The 20,266-nt window shown below is 41.8% G+C and overlaps 1 protein-coding gene across 5 annotated transcripts in view; it reads left to right on the top strand.

Moving 5' to 3' along the window:
* The window catches only part of fbxo25 (F-box protein 25), a 78,106-nt gene extending 62,008 nt beyond the window's left edge, over nt 1–16,098 (top strand). For 3 of the 5 annotated variants that reach the window (XM_068021976.1, XM_068021965.1, XM_068021958.1), the window contains 2 exons: nt 8,784–8,927; nt 15,139–16,098. In XM_068021976.1, coding sequence (XP_067878077.1) covers nt 8,784–8,927; nt 15,139–15,228 — 234 coding nt within the window. In that variant the 3' untranslated portion in view covers nt 15,229–16,098. Of the gene's footprint in view, nt 1–8,783; nt 8,928–14,837; nt 14,865–15,138 lie in introns of all 5 variants that reach the window. The other 2 variants (XM_068021986.1, XM_068021969.1) reach the window with 2 other exon arrangements.
* Nucleotides 16,099–20,266: the final 4,168 nt, after the last annotated feature.

The raw sequence follows: 20,266 nt of genomic DNA, 5'->3' as shown, positions 1-20,266 counted from the left end.
ATTATAGGAAGGATGTGGAAGCTTTAGAGAGGGTGCAGAGGAGATTTACCAGGATGCTGCCTGGACTGGAGGGCATGTCTTATGAAGAAAGGTTGAGGGAGATAGGGCTTTTCTCATTGGAGCGAAGAAGGATGAGAGGTGACTTGATAGAGGGGTACAAGATGATGAGAGGCATAGATAGAGTGGATAGCCAGAGACTTGTTCCCAGGGTGGAAAGGGCTATCACCAGGGGGCATAATTTTAAGGTGATTGGAGGAAGGTTTCAGGGAGATGTCAGAGGTAGGTTCTTTACACAGAGTGGTGGGTGTGTGGAATGCACTGCCAGTGGTGGTAGTAGAAGCAGATACATTAGGGACATTTAAGCGACTCTTGGATGGGTACATGGATGATCGTAGAATGAAGGGTATGTAGGTAGTTTGATCTTAGAGTAGGTTAAAGGGTCAGCACAACATCGTGGGCCGAAGGGCCTGTACTGTTCTATGCTCTATGTTCAATTGTAAGGGGAATAGATAGGTGTTTCTGAAGCCGCAAAAGAGACTCCAGGATGATTTGTTGTCTCGCTTGTGCTAGGGTCAAGGATGTCTGAGCGATTTACAGGACATTCTGAAGGGGGAGGGTGAACAGCCAGTGGTCGTGATACACATTGGTACAAACAACGTAGGTTTTTAAAAAAAAAAGAGGTCCTAAAAGCAGAATATAGGGAGTTCGGAAGTAAGTTTAAAAAGTATGACCTCCAAGGTAGTGATCTCAGGATTACTACCAGTGCCACGTGCTAATCAGAGTAGAAATAACAGGATATATTGGATGAATACGTGGCTGAAGAGATTGTGTGAGGGGGAGGGTTTTAGATTCCTGGGGCATTGGGACCGGTTCTGGGGGAGGTGGGACCGGTACAAATTGGACGGATTACACCTGGGCAGGACCAGGACTGATGTCCTAGGGGGAGTATTTGCTTGAGTGGTTGGAGAGGGTTTAAACTAAAATGGCAGGGGGATGGGAACCTTTGCAAGGAGTCAGAGGAGGGGGGAATCAAAGACGAGAACAAAAGACATTAAGGGGAATAAGACAAGTGATAAGCAGAGAAATCAAGGGCCAGAATCAAACAGAGCCACAGTGAAAAATAGTGGGAAGGGCACAAGTAATGTTAAAAAGACCAGCCTCAAGGCTTTGTGCCTTAACGCACGGAGCATTTGCAATAAAGTGGATGAATAAATCGCGCAAATAGATGTAAACGGGTGTGATATAGTCGGGATTATGGAGACATGGCTGCAAGGTGACCAGGGATGGGAAATGAACATCCAGGAGTATTCAGTATTTAGTAAGGACAAACAAAAAGCAAAAGGTGGTGGAGTTACATTGCTGGTTAAAGAGGAAATTAACAATCGTGAAGAAGGATATTAGCTTTGACGATGTGGAATCTGTATGGGTAGAGCTGAGAAACACTAGGGCAAAAAACGTTAGTAGGGGTTTTATATAGGCCCTCAAACTGTAGTGGTGATGTTGGGAATGGCATTAAACAGGAAATTAGAGACGCATGCGATAAAGGAACATCTTTAATTGGACTTTAATCTGCATATAGATTGGGCAAATCAAATTAGTCACAATACTGTAGAGGAGGAATTCTTGGAGTTTTGGTTTTCTTCGTTTTATGGACCAATACGTTAAGGAACCAACTAGAGAACAGGCCATCCTAGACTGGGTATTGTGCAATGAAAGAGGAATAATTGACAATCTGGTGGTGCAAGACCCCTTGGGGGTGAGCGACCATAATATGATAGAATTCTCCATCAAGATGGAGAGTGATTTAGTTAATTCTGAGACTAGGGTCCTGAATCTTGGTAAAGGAAACTACGAAGGTGTGAGACCCGAGTTGGCTATGACGGATTGGGAAACATTACTTAAAGGGATGACAGTGGATAAGCAATGGCAAACATTTAAAGAGTGCATGGATGAACTGCAGCAATTGTTTATCCCTATCTGGTGCAAAAGTAAAACGGGAAAGGCAGACATACCATGGCTTACAAAGGAAATTCGAGATAGCATTAGATCCAAGGAAGAGGCATACAAATTTGCCAGAATAAACAACAGACCTGAGGATTGGGAGCAGTTTAGAATTCAGCAAAGGAGGACCAAGGGATTGATTAAGAAGGGAAAAATAGAATACGAGAGTAAGCTTGTGGGGAACATAAAAACTGACTGTAAAAGTTTCTATAGGTATGTGAAGAGAAAAAGATTGGTGAAGACAAATGTAGGTCCCTTATAGTCAGAAACAGGGGAATTTATTATGGAGAACCAAGAAATGGCTGACCAACTAAATGCATACTTTTGGTTCTGTCTTCACAAAGGAGAATACAAATATCATACCAGAAATGTTGGGGAAAACAGGGCTTCGTGAGAGAGGAACTGAAGGAAATCAGTATTAGTAGAGAAATGGTGTTGGGGAAATTGATGGGATTGAAGGCTGATAAATCCCCAGGGCCTGATGGTATGCATGCATCCCAGAGTACTTAAGGAAGTGGCCCTAGTAATAGTGGATGCAGTGATGGTCATAGAACATAGAACAGTACAGCACAGTAGAGGCCCTTCAGCCCACGATGTTGTGCCGAACCTTTAACCTACTCTAAGATCAAACTACCTACATGCCCTTCATTCTACTATCATCCATGTACCTATCCAAGAGTTGCTTAAATGTCCCTAATGTATCTGCTTCTACTACCACCGCTGGCAGTGCATTCCACGCACCCACCACTCTGTGTAAAGAACCTACCTCTGACATCTCCCCGAAACCTTCCTCCAATCACCTTAAAATTATGCCCCCTGGTGATAGCCCTTTCCACCCTGGGAACAAGTCTCTGGCTATCCACTCTACCTATGCCTCTCATCATCTTGTACCCCTCTATCAAGTCACCTCTCATCCTTCTTCACTCCAATGAGAAAAGCCCTAGCTCCCTCAACCTTTCTTCATAAGACATGCCCTCCAGTCCAGGATGCATCCTGGTAAATCTCCTCTGCACCCTCTCTAAAGCTGCCACATCCTTCCTATAATGAGGCGACCAGAACTGAACACAATATTCCAAGTGTGGTCTAACCAGGGCTTTATAGAGCTGCAGCATATCCTCGCGGCTCTTAAACTCAATCCCCCTGTTAATGAACGCCAACACCCCATACGCTTTCTTAACCCTATCAACTTGGGTGGCAACTTTGAGCGATCTATGGACATGGACCCCAAGATCCCTCTGTTCCTCCACACTGCCAAGAATCCTGTCTTTAAGCCTGTATTCTGCATTCAAATTCGACCTTCCAAAATGAATCACTTCACACTTTTCCAGGTTGAACTCCATCTGCCACTTCTCAGCCCAGCTCTGCATCCTGTCAATGTCCCGTTGCAACCTACAACAGCCTTCCACACTATCCACAACTCTTCCAAGATTCTGTAGACTCTGGAACAGTTCCTAAAGGTTGGAGGGTAGCTAATGTAACCCCACTGTTTCAAAAGGGAGGTAGAGAAAGCAGGGAATTATAGACCAGTAAGCCTGACATCGGTAGTGGGGAAAATTCTGGAGTCCATTATCAAAGATTTTATAGCAGAGCACTTGGAGAACAGTGGTAGAATCAGGCAGAGTCAGCATGGATTTACAAAAAGGAAATCGTGCTTGACAAATCTACTAGAATTCTTCAAGGATGTAACTAGTAGAGTTGATGAGGGGGAGCCAGTGGATGTGGTTTATTTGGACTTTCAGAAGGCTTTCAACAAAGTGCCACATAAGAGATTAGCATGTAAAATTAAAGCAGATGGGATTGGGGGGAGTGTGTTGCAATGTATAGAAAATTGGTTGGCGGACAGGAAGCAGAGTAGGGATAAATGAGTCTTTTTGCGAATGGCAGGCAGTGACTAGTGAGGTACCGCAGGGATCGGTGCTAAGACCCCAGCTATTCACTATATATATTAATGATTTAGATGAGGGAACGAAATGTAATATCTCCAAGTTTGCAGATGACACAATACTGGGTGGGAGGGTGAGTTGTGAGGAGGATGCAGAGAGGCTTCAGGGTGATTTGGACAAGTTGAGTGAGTGGGAAAATGCATTGCAGTTGCAGCATAATGTGAATAAATGTGAAGTTATCCTTTGGTAGCAAAAACAGGAAGGCAGATTATTATCTGAACGGCTATAAACTGAGAGAGGGGAAAATACAACGAGACCTGGGTGTTCTCGTACACCAGTCGCAGAAGGTAAGCATGCAGGTGCAATATGTGGTAAAAACAGCAAATGGTATGTTGGCCTTCATAGCGAGAGGATTCGAGTGCAAGAGCAGGGATGTCTTGCTGCAATTATACAGGGCCTTGGTGAGGTCACATTTGGAATATTTTATGTGCAGTTTTGGTCTCCTTATCTGAGGAAGGATGTTCTTGCTATAGAGGGAGTGCAGCGAAGGTTTATCAGACTGATTCCTGGGATGGCGGGACTGATGCATGAGGAGAGATTGAGTCGGTTAGGATTATATTCACTGGAGTTCAGAAGAGTGAGGGGGGAATCTCATAGAAACCTATAAAATTCTAACAGGGCTTGACAGGGTAGATGCAGGAAGGATGTTCCTGATGGTGGGGGGAGTCCAGAACCAGGGGTCATTGTCTAAGGATACGGAGATGAGATAGGGAGAAATTTTTTCACCTGGAGAGTGGTGAGCCTGTGGAATTCGCTACCACAGAAAGCAGTTGAGGCCAAAACATTGTATGTTTTCAAGAAGGAATTGGATATAGCTCTTGGGTCTAAAAGGATCAAAGGGTATGGGGCAAAAGCGGAAACAGGTTAATGGGATGGATGATCAGCCATGATCATAATGAATGGCGGAGCAGGCTTGAAGGGCCGACTGGCCTACTCCTATTTTCTATGTTTCTACAGTGCCTCATGGATGCCCAGTTTTGAGTTGCTAGATCTGTTTGAAATCTATCCTGTTTAGCTTGGTAGTAATGCCACACAACTTGATCGTGGGTATCCTCAGTGTGAAGACGGTCCTTCGTCTCCACAAGGACTGTGCAGTGGTCATTACTCCCACCAATACTGTCATAGACAAATGCATCTGTGACAGGTAGATTAGTGAGGACAAGGCCAAGTAGGTTTTTCCCTCTTGTTGGTTCCCTCACCACCTGCTGCAGACCCAGTCTAGCAGCTATATCCTTTAGGACTGTGCCAGCTGGGTCAGTCGTGATGCTACCGAGCCACTCTTGGTGATGGACATTGAAGTCCCGAACCCAGAGTACATACTGTGCCCTTGCTACCCTCTGTGCTTCTTCCAATTGGTGCTGAACATGGAGAAGCACTGATTCATCAGCTGAGGGAGGGTTGTAGGTGGTAATCAGGAGGTTTCCTTGCCCATTTTTTACCTGATGCCATGAGACTTCATGGGGTCCAGAGTCAATGTTGACGACTCCCAGGGTAATTCCCTCTTGACTATATACAACTGTGCTGCCACCTCTGGTGGGTCTGTCCTGCCGGTGGGACAGGACATACCCAGGGATTGTGATGTTGGTGTCTGGGACATTGTCCGTAAGGTATGATTCCGTGAGTATAACTGTCAGGCTGTTGCTTGATCAGTCTGTGGGACAGCTCTCCAATTTTGGCACCAGTTGTCAGATGGTAGGACTTTGCAGGGTCGTTTCCAGTGCTTGGGTCGATGCCAGGTGGTTCGTCTGGCTTCATTACTTTTCTTGGGCTTTGTAGAGGTTTGATACAACTGAGTGGCTTGCTAGGCCATTTCAGAGGGCATTTAAGAGCCAGCCACATTGCTGTGGGTCTGGAGTCACATGTAGGGCAGACCAGGTAAGGACGGCAGATTTCCTTTCATAAAGGACATTAGTGAACCAGATGGGGTTTTTACAATAATTGACAATGGTTTCATGATCACCATTAGACTAGCTTTTTTTTTTTTCAAATTCCAGATTTATTAATTGAATTCAAATTCCACCTTCTGCCATGCTGGAATTCTAACCCATGTCCCCAGAGCATTAGCCTGGGGAATTGCCCTTGAGAAGGTGGTGTTGAGCTGTTGTCTTGAACCACTGCAGTCCATGTGATGTAGGTACACCCACAGTGCTGTTCGGGAGGGAGTTCTGGGATTTTGACCCAGTAACAGTGAAGGAACAGCGATTATAGTTCCAAGTCAGGATGATGTGTGAGTGACTTGGAGGGGAACTTGCACTGGTGATCATAGAATAGAAAATCATTGAAAGTTTAAGGCACAGAAAGAGGCCACTTGGCCCATCGTGTCCGAGTCTGAGAAATGACCCACCTATTCTAATCTTGCCTTCCAGCATTTGATCCGTAGCCCTGCAGCTTACAGCTCTTGAGGTGCATATCCAGACTCCTCCTGAATGAGTTGAGGGTCTCTGCCTCAACTACCCTTTCAGGCAGTAACTTACAGACCATCACCACCGTCTGGGTGAAAAAGCTTTTCCTCATCTCCCCTCTGGTAGAAAAATTAATCACTTTAAATCTATGCCCCCTCATCACTGACCTCTCTGCTAAGGTGAATAGACCCTTCACCTCCACTCTATCCAGGCCCCTCAAAAGTTTGTGCATTTCAATCTAATCTTCCCTTCAGCCTTCTCTGTTCCAAGGAGAACAACCCCAGCCTATCCAATCTTTCCTCATAGCTGCAGTTTTCCAGTTCTGGCAACATCCTCACAAATCTCCTGTGTACCCTCTCTAGTGCAATTAGATCCTTTCTGTAATGAGGTGACCAGAACTGCAAACAGTACTCAAGTTGTGACCTAACCAATGAGTTCTCCAGTGCCAGCATAACCTCCCTGCTCTTGTATTCTATAGCTCATCTAATAAAGGAAAGGATTCCATATGCCTACTTAACCACCTTATAGATCTGTCGTGCTACCTTCAGGGATCTGTGGACTTTCACTCCAAGGTCCCTTACTTCCTCTCCACTTCTCAGTATTTTCCTATTAATCGTGTATTCCTTTGCCTTGTTTGACATCTCCTCCGAATGCATCACTTCACACTTCTCCAAGTTGAATTCCATTTGCCACTTTTCTGCCTAGCTGACCAGACCATCAATATCTTCCTGCAGCCTACATCTGTCCTGCTTGCTATCTACCACAAGGCCAATATTTGTCGTCTGCAAACTTCTTGATCATGTCCCCTACATTTACATCCAAATCGTTAATATACACCAATAAAAGTAGGGGTCCCAGTACTGAGCCATGTGGAACGCCACTAGAAACCGCCCTCCAGTCGCTAAAACAGCCGTCAGCAGTTACCCTTTGTTTCCTGCCACTGAGTCACGTTTGTATCCACCTTGCTGCATTTCCCTGGATCCCATGGTATTTTATTTTTTTAACCAGTCTGTCATGATATGCCCTTGAACCTCCAGCTCTTGTCCTTCTAGGGGTGGAGGTCATGGGAATGGAAGGTGCTGTCGAAGGAGGCTGGCTGAGTTGCAGTGCATCTTGTAGTTGGTACCCATTGCTACCACAGTGCACTGGTGATGGAGGGAGTGAATGTTTAAGGTGATGGGGTGACCATCAAGCAAGCTTCTTGAGTGTTGTTGGAGCTGCACTCATCCAAACAAGTGGAGAGTATTCCATCACACTCTTGACTTGTGCCTTGTAGATGGTGGAAATGCTTTGGGGAGTCGGGAGGTGAGTTACTTGCTGCTGAATTTCCAGCCTCTGGCTTGCTCTTGTAGCCGCTGTATTTATATGGCTGGTTCAGTTAAGATTCTGGTCAATGGTAACCCCAAGATGTTGATGCTGGGGGATTCAGCAATAGTACTGTCAAGGGGAGATTATCATTGCCCAGCACTTGAGTGGTGCAAATGCTACCTGCCACCCAAGCTCAAATGTTGTCCAGGTCTTGCTGCCTGCAGGCACGGACTGCTTCAGTATCTGAGGAGTTGCACCTTAATTCCCTTGCATTTGTACTCCACGCCTCTATTTATAAAGCCCAGTATCTGTATGCTGCCTTAACCACTTTTTCAACCTTTCCTGCCGCCTTCAACAATTTGTGCACATATACCCCAGGTCCCTCTGCTGCTGCACCCCTTCAGAATTGCACCCTTTATTTTATATTCCCTCTCCTTGTTCTTCCTACCAAAATGAATCGCGTCACACTTCTGCATTAAATTTCATCTGCCATGTGTCTGCCCATTCCACCAGGGTGTCTGTCCTCTTGTCTATCTTCCTCACTGTTCACAATGCTTCCAAGTTTTGTCATCTGCAGATTTTGAAGTTGTGCCCTGCCCATCCAAATCTAGTATACATCGTGAAAAGCAGTGGTCCTAATACCGACCACTGGAGAACCCCAGTACATACCTTCCTCCAATCCTAAAAACAGCTTCACTGCTGTTGGTTTCCAGTTACTTAGACAACTTCATATCCATACTGCCACTGTCCCTTTTATTCCATGGGCTTCAACTTTGCTGACATGTCTGTTTATATGGAACTTTATCAGATGCCTTTTGGAAGTCCACCTACACCATGTCAGTGGCATTGCCCTCATCAACACCCTCTATTATCTCATCAAAAAATCAATCAAGTCAACATAACATTGGCAAATCTCTTTTTGACTCCCCCTACCATTTGCCTGTAACTGTACAATGCCATAAATTCATTTTAAAATGTATTATCTCATTACTAGCATAAAACATCATTGTAACAGAAATCACTTGTGGCTTTTCTCCATCAAAGATCTTCTGAATTAAGGTAATTTGCTTTAAGTGAAATGCTTTAAGCGTGAAGTTATGCTGAACTTTTCATCTGATGTTCTTTGCAGTTCTGCAGACACCTGATTCTGACTGAGAAAGGCTGTATTGACTGGAAGCTAATGTATTTCACACTACAGAAATATTGTCCAAAAAAGGAGCAATATGGAGACGCCCTACAGTTCTGTCGCCATTGCAGTATTTTGTTCTGGAAGGTAATTTGCTGTCAGGACCAACTCCGTCTGGAAATCATCTTTTGTTTCTAGTGCTGTGATTATATATAAAAACTCTCAAGAATCCATTGTAATCATCTGGATTTTAGAGAAAGCTCTACTCAGCTGTCATTTTAAATCCCACTAGTAGATTACTAAACAGCATTATATGCATGCATAGGGTTTTCCCTTTTGCACCAGTGATGTGACTAAACAACATAATTGTTGCTACTTGTTTGCATCAATTTTTAAACACTTATTTTGGGCTAATGTGCATCCTTTCAAAATGTACATTTATTTAGAATTAATTTAGAGAAAATACCAGCTGAATCTTGTATACACGATTTAGTACCATCTGGAACTTGCATTTTTGTGTGGTAATTTTTGTGGAGGTTTTTATGCAAAACAACCACATGGTGATAAAACTGAAAGAGGAATCTCCCCACCTGTGCAAAGAGTTAAATCTGAGGAACTGCAGAAGTTTTAGATTAAATATTTGGTGATTACTGTTCAATTAGTTTAGATATGTAGTTTATTGGTTAGTATTGTTAGTGGTTCGAATTTGTGTTTTAGTGTGAGCCAAATTGTTTTGCTTCTAAATAACTTTTGGCTAACATGGCAGGATAGCAGGGGCCTGTCACATGCACATCCTGTGCCATGTGAGAACTCCAGAACACTTTGTCGACTGGTCCTGAAGAGCCAGGAAGTAATGCCAAATGCTCAAGCTCAGAGCTTGAGGGGTGCTTGGTGTCGTTATTGTGCATCTGAGAACCCAAAAGTTTTATGGACAGCATGTTTCAGAAGGTGGTCACCTTAGTTACTGATAGTTCAGGGGGAGAGGGAGTGGGTAACACTTGGCAAACTAGGAGGAACAGGTGGGCTATGTAGGAATCCCCTGGGACAGTGGTATCCATAAACACTAGTATTCAGTGCCTCTTAGGTTCCAGGATAAAAGACATCACTGAGTGCGAGAATTCTTCATGCCAGAAATTGTGATCCATTTTGAGCCAGTGACATGGATAGGAAAGGGTTGAGTTTCTTCAGGCAGGGTTTCATGAGCTCAGAAGAAGATTAAAGAACTGATCCTCAAATGTGGTGATCTCTGTATTACTCCCTGTGTGACATGCAAGTAAGTACAGAAACTGATGCCGATGAATGTGTGGCTGAGGAAGTGATGCTGGAAAGAGGCATTCAGATTCCTGGAGTGTTGGGACCAGTTCTGGGGCAGGAGGGACTTGTACAAACCAGATGGGTTGTGTCTGAATACATCTAAGACCGATCTCCTTGTGGAGAGATTAAGTCATGCTTTGGGCATGGGTTTAAAGGACACCAGGACACAGCAACAGAGAGGAGAGACATAATGCATAGAAAACTACGAAGGACAAATGGCAAAAGAACAAAGGGATATTGTAGTAAGAACAGAAAATGAATAGGGGGGACAAAGCAAAGCAAATTAGCATGGTGTTAGAACACGTGTTAATGTAAGGAGTGTTACAAATAAGGTGGTTGAGCTGCAGACACAAGTTGCAACTTGGGGTTATGATATAATGGTTATAACCGAGATCTGGCTTAAACCTGGGGAGGAGTGGGAACTAAATATTCCTGGTTACAATGTATTCAGGAGGGATAGGAAAGGAAAAAGAATTGCGTTGTGGGGACGGAGGGTGGTAGGAGTATTGATCAAGGATCTTCCAGTTCTGCAGCGGGTTCAAAGACTGAATCTATTTGGTTCGAGTTAAGGAACAAAATAAGGAACTGTCACATTGCTGGGTGTTCACTATAGATCTCCCAAATAGTGAGAAGGAGATTGAGGAGCAAATCTGTAAGCAAATTTAGAAAAATGTTACAATAAGGGACTTCACCCTAATAAAGACAGGTATAAAAAAGCAATGTAAAGGGCAAGGAGATTTAAGCAGAGTTTCTTTAATCAATCCCTTTCTAGCTCAATGAGAAATGAAGTAGTGCTGGATCTTTTTCTTGAGAATGAAGTAGAGCAAGTGGAGTGTAATTCTGTGCAAGAACATCTGGATAATATAATTAATTTTAAAGCAGTTATGGAAAGGGGCAAAAAGTCAGAAAATACGCAGCAGGAAGGGAGCCAAGTTCAGTGATTTGAGAAGGGATCTATCACTAGTGGACTGGAGAAAATATTGGAAAGCAGTAAATGAGCAATGGCAGGCCTTCAAGGTGGAATTTATTTTAGGTACAAACCAAGCACATAAGAAGGAAAGATGGAGCATCCAAAGCTAGAGTACCCCGAATGACAGAGGAAACAAATAAAACAGAAAAAGATTTACGACAAATGTCGGGTACAGAATACAATCGGAAATCAGACAGAATAAAAAGACCACAGGGAGAAATTGGAAAAAAATGAGGGAAAAGGAAGAGTATGAGAAAATATTTGCAAGTGACTTAAAAGGGAACCCAAAAATATTTTTCAAACAGTAATAAGTAAAAGGATAGTTAATGGAATGGTGAGACCAATTCGTGGCATAAAAAGGAATCTTGGAGGCATGATTAAGGTACTGAATGAGTTATCCTTGGCTTTTGAAAAGACAGGTGCAGAAATTAGTGTTGCAGTAGAGGAGGGGGGAGTATTAAATAGGATAAAAATAGATAGAAAGGAGGTGCAAAGTAGGTTGGCATCACTCTATTAACAAGTCACCTCATCCAGGTGGGTTGCATCCTCGGTTGCTGAGGGAAGCTTGGTGGACATAGCAAGAGCTTTGACCATAATCTTTCAATCCTCCTTGGATATTGGAGTGGTGCCAGAGGACTGGAGGATTGCAAATGTTACACCCCTGTTCAAATAGAAGGGGGGAGGGATCAACCTGGTAACAACAGACCAGTCAGTCAAATGCAAGTAGTAGGAAACTACTAAACTAAATAAATTCTCATTTGGAGATGCATGGATTAATCAGGGACAGCCAGCCTGTTTGTTAAAGCAAATAGTGTCTGTCTAACCTGACTGAGTTATTTGAAGAAGCAGAGAGGATTGATGAAGGTTCTGCAGTAGATGTGTATATATAAAGACTTAATCATAAAATAAAAGCACATACTATTACAGGATGATTATAACTTGGGTACAGAATGGGCTAAGAGATGGAAGGCAAAGTGTAGTGGTGAATGTGTTTTTCTGACTGCAGAGAAGTGTTCAATGGGGTCCCCCTGGGATCGGTATTAGGACCATTGCTTTCCTTGTATATAAACAACCTGGACTTGGGTGGCAGATACAAAATTTGGCAATGTGGTAAACAGTAAGCATGATGGTAGAGGACTTCAGGAGAACATAGACTGGTTTATTGGGTGGGCAGATGGCAGATGCAATTTAATGTGGATTAGTGATGCAGTTTGGAAGGAACAACATGGAGAAACAGTAGAATCTAAAGGGTACTATTTTGAAGGAGGTGCAAGACCATAAGGACCTGGGGGTGCATATTTACAGATCTTTGAAAGTGAGAAGGCAGTTAAGAAAGCATATGGGATTATTGGCTTGATAAATGGAGGCATTAAATTCAAAAACAAGGAAGTCATGCTAAAACTTTTACAAGTCTCTGCTTGGGTCTCAGCTGGAGGATTGTGTACAATTCTGGGCACCACACTTTAGGAATGATGTCAAGGCTCTGGATAGGATATATTAGGATTTACTAGAATAGCATCAAGGAAGAGGGAGTTCAGTTATGTGGAGAGATTGGATAAACTGGCATTGTTCTCCTTTGAAAGTGGAGAAGGTTAAGGGGAGACCTAATAAAGATATTCAAAATTATGCAGCGTTTTGATAGAGCACATAGGGAGAAAGTAATTGCCCTGGCAAATGAGCCGGTAACCATGGGCCATAGATTTAAAATAATTTGCAAAAGAACTAGAGGGGAAATGAGGCATTTCTTTGCACAGAGGGATATTAAAATCTGGAACACAATCCCTGAAAGGATGGTGGAATCAGATTACATAGGAACTTTTAAAAGGCAATTGGGCATGTACTTGAAGAGGTCTAATTTGCAGGGCTCTGGGGGCGAAATAAGATAAGACTAAATTGGACAGCTGTTTCAAAGAGTCAGTACAGGCATGATGGCTTCCTTCTGTGCTAAGATTCTGATTCCATGTAATACTAGTATAAGATTACAGAATGGTATTATTTGCATTACTATCGATCTATGGTCTTTGATTCATGAGCTCAGAATGGTTGAGCTGTAATATGACATTATCAGTTGCCTGGAGGGAAGTTCTTCTATCACCAAGAGCTGCATTGACCTGGCTGAAATGAGTGTGAAGTTTAAGTCCAGTGGAATATCTTTTAAATATCTTACTTTAAAAATCTGTTTTCATGTTAAGCATTTCCTATCAAGTTTCCAGTAACTTTAAAAAAAAAAAAATCTATTTCTGAATGAGTGGTGCATTTTAACTTTTGGAGTTTTGGATTAATTCTAGACTGCAGTATTTTATTGTGGTTGGCTGAATCCCGTGTCAATTTGTTGATGACGTTTAAATGTTGGCCTAAATACTTCTGGAGTGTCTTTTTTTTTGGAAGCAGAAAATGTTACCATCACAACAATTTGCATTTACATAGCACCTTTAACATAGTAAAACATTCAAGGTACTTTACAGGAGCATAATAGGACAAGATTTGATGCCAAGCTAAAGAAGGAGACATTAGGATGGGTCAAAGAGATGTGTTTTAGTAAACCTCTTAATGCAAGAGCGAGAGAGGTGGAGAGGCAAAGAGGTTTAGGGAGGGAATTCCAGAGCTTGGGGCTTAGGCAGCTGAAGACAGTCACCAACAGTGGGCAAAGGAAATCGGGTACGTACAAAAATCCAGAATTGGAGAAATGCAAAGTTCTCTGAGGGTTACAAGGCTAAAGAAGGTTAGGTATGGAGAGGCGAGGCCATGGAAGGCTTTGCACATGATGAGAATTTGAAAATTAAAGTATTGAACTAGGAACCAATGTAGTTCAGCGAGCACAGGAGTAATAGATGAAGGGACTTGGTGCTAGATGGGATATGAGTGGTTTTGGATGAGCTCAAGTTTATAGAAGGTGGGAGGCTGGCCAGGAGAGCATTGGAATTGTTGAATCTGGAGGTAAAGCATGGATGCAGGTTTCAGCAGCAGATGAACTGAGGCAGGAAAGGAGACCTGCAATATTAGAGGTGGAACTTGGCAGTTTTGGTGATGGAGAAGATATGCAGTTGAAAGCTTGACGCAGGGGTTAAAGCAAATAATAGATGAGATTGCATAAATCTAAACTTTTAGTTGAATCCATCTAAAATTCATGGCTCTCTCTGTGTCATATTTACCCTGCGTGTAGTTTTAAATTTTCTGTAAATGATTAGTATTTGCAAAATTTGCATTGTGCAAACAGACACCTGATAAATACTGAAGTACAACTGATACATTGCTCAATGTCAGGGCTCTTACTCTTAGCTGAGGAAGGTTTGAAGCTTGCTGATTTATCCTCAAAATCATTAAGTTCACCAATATAGTCTGGACAATTTGTTAATTCTTGTTCAGTTCATGCTTCCCAATTATTGAATTAGAAATATGAAGCACCAATATTGTGCATCTGTCTGCTACACACAGCACAAAATCTAGCATCTGATTCATTAAATCTTTTATGAATTGGTATCTCTTTCTTTACAGTTGGCTCCATTAGCTACCTAAGTGAAAATAATCACTTATTCCAATATCTTAAAACATTGTTAATGAGATAGATATATTTTGTGTAATTTAATTGTTTCTCATTCCATTAACCAATTAAGAGCAATATTACAGCACAGAAGCTTTAATTAGGAAAGGTTCACTGGAAAGGATAATCGGGTTGGAAAAATCCTTGTCTCTATTTTAATTGTTCCTACTTATCCTTTTTCTCCCTTTTCCTTCATGCTACCCCTTCTGCTCCTCCTTCTTTGATCTCAAAGGACTACCATCTTGCTTTATTATTCAAGGTATTTTGAAACATTTACATCCTTGAATTCTAACTGCTTCAGTGAATTAGATGAATAACGATGTAGCAGTCAAAATTTTGATACCTTAGTTAAGCACTATGTTAGAGGAAAAGGGCTGGATATGTATTTTTTAAACTGATTATGGCATTTTTCATCTATATTATGTTTGACTTGTTTGAGAAGTAGTAAGCATGTGAGTAGCAAGTTCTTTTGATGCTCTAATCAGTCAAGAAAGCACTTAAAAGTTTCTGTTTTGTTTTTCCTTTTTTATTAGGATACAGGACATCCATGTACAGCCAACAATCCTGAAAGTTGCTCTACACCAGTGTCGCCTCAGCACTTCATTGACCTTTTTAAGTTTTAAATGGAACTATTGATGCTTTAAGGATTTTATTTTAGATGGCCCCTGTTTTTTGTAGGAGAGAGCAAACACTTTGCTGCTTTTCTTATTCTTGTGCAATACATTTTTTTTGTTCCTTCAATAAGTTGTTTTCAAAAATGCATATGAACCCTTGCCTACATCAGAAAAATAATCATGTAGGACTTTCAATTGGAAATATTTCTGTAAAATATAAAAAAATTATAGCTCTTTACTTCCAGATGCTTGCATGGAGTTGATTCTTGATTTAAAAGCTTCAATAATGTTCAACATGTTAAGTTAAATAAATATTTTTGGACATAATGAGTACATTTGGCCTAAAATGTGATTTAATTGATGAGACAATTGTTTTAGCTCCTTTTTAGCAACATATTGTGTTAAAATCTATTAAGATTGACACATTTATAATATACTGTACCATCTTTTTAAAACACAAAAGCACTTTTTGTTTTCTGTTTTTAAGTTGCCTTTTGAACAGTACATTGGCCCCTGCAAAGTATTATGTATGATCATTATTCTTTAAGACTCCTCTGCATGGATAGGATAAAACCATGTTACTGCTTTGAATTATTGTGATATTTGAGGTTTTTTCAAAAGTATATTGCAGATGATGTACATTATTTTATAAAATAATCATTCCAGCTGCCTGTAATGTTGCTGGGATAAGAGACTGTCCAGAAGCAAACTCTATACTATATTGTTACAAGCTTGAGGTGCAGAATACACAATTGTTATTTAAAATAAGAAAACTCATATTAAATATGTAAGTTTTTGGTGCAAAAAAAGTAATGTACTGCCAGAACCTTGTACCATGTTGATATTTGGAGAGTGGGGAGAAAATAAAGATAATTTCATTGGTCCCCAATTGTTTAATCCATTCATTTGTGCATTACATACTGGAGATTGAAGTCTTGAGAGATGTGCTCTGCACGACAAGCACCAACCTTTGCATGCTTGCTTTTTTTTTAAAAAAAAAGTTTATTCTTCGACCTTCTCACTCTTCCTGTCCTGTAGATGCTGGGTAAGGTTCCAGCATTACTAGCAGCCTTCTGGTAGCTTGCCCAAATGGCTGTTCATGTGTGAGCCAAGATGGTGTCAGCAAGCTATTCTATCAGAGAACATCATGGCTGAGCCTGATCCTGTCTATGCATGTGCACAATCTAGCTAGAGCCAGTCAGGATTGTAAATGTTTTGTGAATCTCTTCCTCTTGTCTGTCTTAGTACTTCAGGAAAACGCATGTAAATACATTGATTTTTAACTCTTAATTGTCTAAATTTCCCCTCATTTTGTCAGTTGTACTTGGATTATTGTTTTTTAGGGGAACACATGTTGCACATATATTTCCAAGTGAATACATGAACAAAGTAATCTGTTAGGATGAGCACAAGATAGTTAATATACTGACTTTTAAACTCATTAGGATTCTTGCTTGTTCTGTGTGCTGTCTGGCTCTATTTTGAAGGAATCCCAATGGATCTCCTCACATTTTCTCCTGTAGTTTTTGTAAAGGCAGTATGCAACAATTATATAATATAGCTAGCTATGGTTAGTAAGAATAGACTAAACAAACATAACCTTAAATAAGCAATATATATTTTGCTTGCTTGTTTATTTAAGGTTATGTTTGTTTAGTCTATTCTTACTAACCATAGCTATGTACTTATCCAGCATGCTTGGCTGTGTACCTTTTAAAAGTACTCTACTCACCTAAACATATGTTCAACAAACACTGTTTAAAGCTGTCCCCTCCTATTTCAAACATTTTATTAAATTAGTGTGTACTTGGCTTTTGGTCCAGATCATGTGGTATAAATATAAGAAATAGCACAATAGACCATATGGCTCCTCGAACTTGCTTTGCCATTCAGTAAGATCATGCCTGAATTTCTCCAACTGCTTTCCTGCTCTAGTCCCGCATCCTTTGGTGCACAAAAATCCTATTGAATCTGCCTTGAATAGTCATTGAGCATCCAAAGACCTCTGGAGTACAGCATTCCAAAAATTCACAACCCTTTCAGTGAAGAAGTTTCTCCTCATCTCGGTCTTAAATGGCTGACCCCTTATCCTGAGACTAAACCCTTAATTCTAAACTCCAATTCGAGAAAGCCTGTCAAACCCTTCAGAAGAATGAGAAGTGATCTATATTCTTAAACGGCAGAGAATATAGGCCCATTCTCATCAAAGGGCACCCTCTCACCTCAGCAGTCAATCTGGCGAACCTTTGTCGTACCCCCTCTAAGGCAAGTGTATCCAGCCTTGGGTAGCCAATACTCCAGGTGTAGTCTCACCAAACCCCTATATAATTGTAGCAAAACTTCTTTACTCTTATTCTCCAGCCCCCTTGCAATAAAGTCTATTATCATTTGCCTTCCTAAATGTTTGTACCTGCATGTTAACTTTCTGTGCTTTGTGCACAAGAACATCCAGATCCCTCTGATTACCAACATTTACTAGTCGTTTTAAAATCTGCCTTTCTACTTACCAAGTGATTAATTGCACATTTCCCCACATTATATTCCAGCTGCCACCTTTTTGCCCAAAATCCCTTTTATAGCTCCTGCTGTTTACTAATTCCACATCTATATTTGATGATACAAAACTATGTTACACACTTGAGCACATTGTGTGGTTGCTAACTTCCAACTACATTTTCTGTACATTAACTAGTTACCATCAAGTTAAGATGCACATTGTGTCAGGGAACTCACAAGAACCAATGAGTCTTGAAGTAGTCATTTAATGTATCAGCACAGAAAATGGTCATTTGTGCATGGTCAGGCCGGGGCCTGAATTTTACTAGCACGCTGCAAATCGTGGCAGCGTGCTTTGTAGTTGGTCCGTCCATGTGGAGCAGCTGTTACTGAGCCCTGCAATATTTTGCGTGGGGGGCTCATTTAAATTGAGGGGGCGGAACGGCCACAGCTATTATTTTAAAGGGCTTCAAGCCCTTAGAAGAAATTTGAATTTTTAACGGAACAGTATTTTATATTGTCATTAAAAAATTAAATAAAAGCTGGAGGCCCTTTCCCTCCCACCCACCCCCAATGTTTGTCTTTGGGCCTATCAAACTGAAATTAACTTTATTCCCAACCCGGGCTTCCTCCCCCTCTAACCTTTGCCCTTCAACCCCCTTACCATCATCCAGTGGCTGGAATATCAGCATAGAACAGCCACTGGTGCAAGGTAGGTTAACATGCATGTGTTTAACTTAATGTTATTAAAATGAAGGCTTCACCGCCAAGCAGCCAATTAGGAATGGTAATAAATGCTGGCCTAGCCAGTGACCCCCACATCCCATGAACAAATAAAAAAAAAACTCCGCATGACTAATGTTATGATCCACCTGCATGCTATCAGCGCAGACTCCCAGCATCCACTCTAACAAACTCAGCAAAGTCGCATCTGTTGGGGCCGATGCATGCAGCAGAGATACCATTTTAGATATGAAACAGTTCCAGTAATGCAGATGCCATGTAACTGAATTTTGCAGTCATTGGGTCTAGGAAAGGGAGTAGGCAGGCAAAGAGGTGGTATAACTCTTTAAACGGCAGAGATACCCAGAGAATTTAAGTTCATCTCACGTGAGGTGGAAAGCTACAGAATGAACTATGCTAGTTGGTCATCTTTAACATGAAAAAGGCAAAACCAACACTAGGGTTATGCTGCAGACTGCAAGATCAGCAAACAGTTTGTTGCAACAAAAGGGCATATGAAAACTAGAAATGCTACTTAAATTAAAAATTTCAATTCAACTAGAAACACCTAAATGGTTCAGTGTCTCGTCAGTAACTTAAACAGTTCCCAATATTAAAGTACAATTCATTTAAAATAACATTTTAAAAAATCGAATAGTTGCTTGAAAAATAGGAATTAAAAGCATAAGAAGTGCCAAACAACACGATGGAGGGTATCCTCAAGGTGAAGATGGGACTTTTTCTCCACAAGGACTGTGCGGTGGTCACTCCTACCAATACTGTCATGGACAGATGCATCTGTGGCAGGCAGTTTGGTGAGAACGAGGCCAAGCATATTTTTCCCTCTTGTTGGTTCCCTCACCATCTGCTGCAGAGCCAGTCTAGCAGCTACGTCCTTTAGGACTTGGCCAGCTCAAGTCAGTAGTGGTGCTACCAAGCCACTCTTGGTGATGGACATTGAAGTCTCCCACCCAGAGTACACTCTATGTATTTGCCACCCTTACTGCTTCCTCCAAGAACTGTTCAACATGGAGGCGCACTGCTTTGTCAGCTGAGGGGGTGGGGAGGGGGGCAGTAGGTAGTAATCAGCAGGAGGTTTCGTTGCCCATGTTTGACCTAATGCCATGAGACTTCATGGGGTCCGGAGTTGTTGTTGATTTGACTCTGGTAGTGCTCACGATGCTCCAGTTAATACCCTCAATTAATTTTGCATAGCTGAACATGCAGTGGCAGGAAGGACCCCTACCACTGCACATGCCCACCCCCACATACTGCCACGTGAAAAACCACCAGCAGACCATTGGGGTGCTTAAGCAATGCTTCCATTGCCTAGACCGCTCAGGAGGAGCCCTGAAGTACTCTCCAGAGCATGTGTCATGATGTATTGTAGTCCACTGTATCCTGCACAACCTCACCATCATGAGGGCACAGCTTTTGTTATCAGGTGTACAGTGAGCATCTGAGAAGCAGGAAGATTGGAGGAGGTAACCAACACAGCCCCTTTCCAGCCTGGGCTGTCCATGATTGGTTCATCCTACTGCAGTAGCAGTGAATTTCCCATTCACCAACAGCCTCACCTCACCTTCTCTCTGATACTGAACATCACAGCATCCTCCTGGCCACAACTTTGAAATAAAAGCTACCACAAAAACAAACAGTTCAAACCAACTTTATCAATCAAACCACGCAATAATCATCCTTGTGCATTCCCTTTGTACCTGTGCCTGTGCCACTCACTGCTCCTATACAGTGCTATCTCTATGCCTGCAGCATAGATGGTGGAAGTCTGCTGACTTTCAGTGGGGTATTCTGCAAATGGCCTTACAGG

The sequence above is a fragment of the Heterodontus francisci genome, chromosome 3 (assembly GCF_036365525.1).
Source record: "Heterodontus francisci isolate sHetFra1 chromosome 3, sHetFra1.hap1, whole genome shotgun sequence".
NCBI lineage: Eukaryota > Metazoa > Chordata > Chondrichthyes > Heterodontiformes > Heterodontidae > Heterodontus > Heterodontus francisci.
The sequence above is the reverse complement of the archived record's forward strand: the minus strand, read 5'-3'. Positions and strand labels throughout refer to the sequence as shown.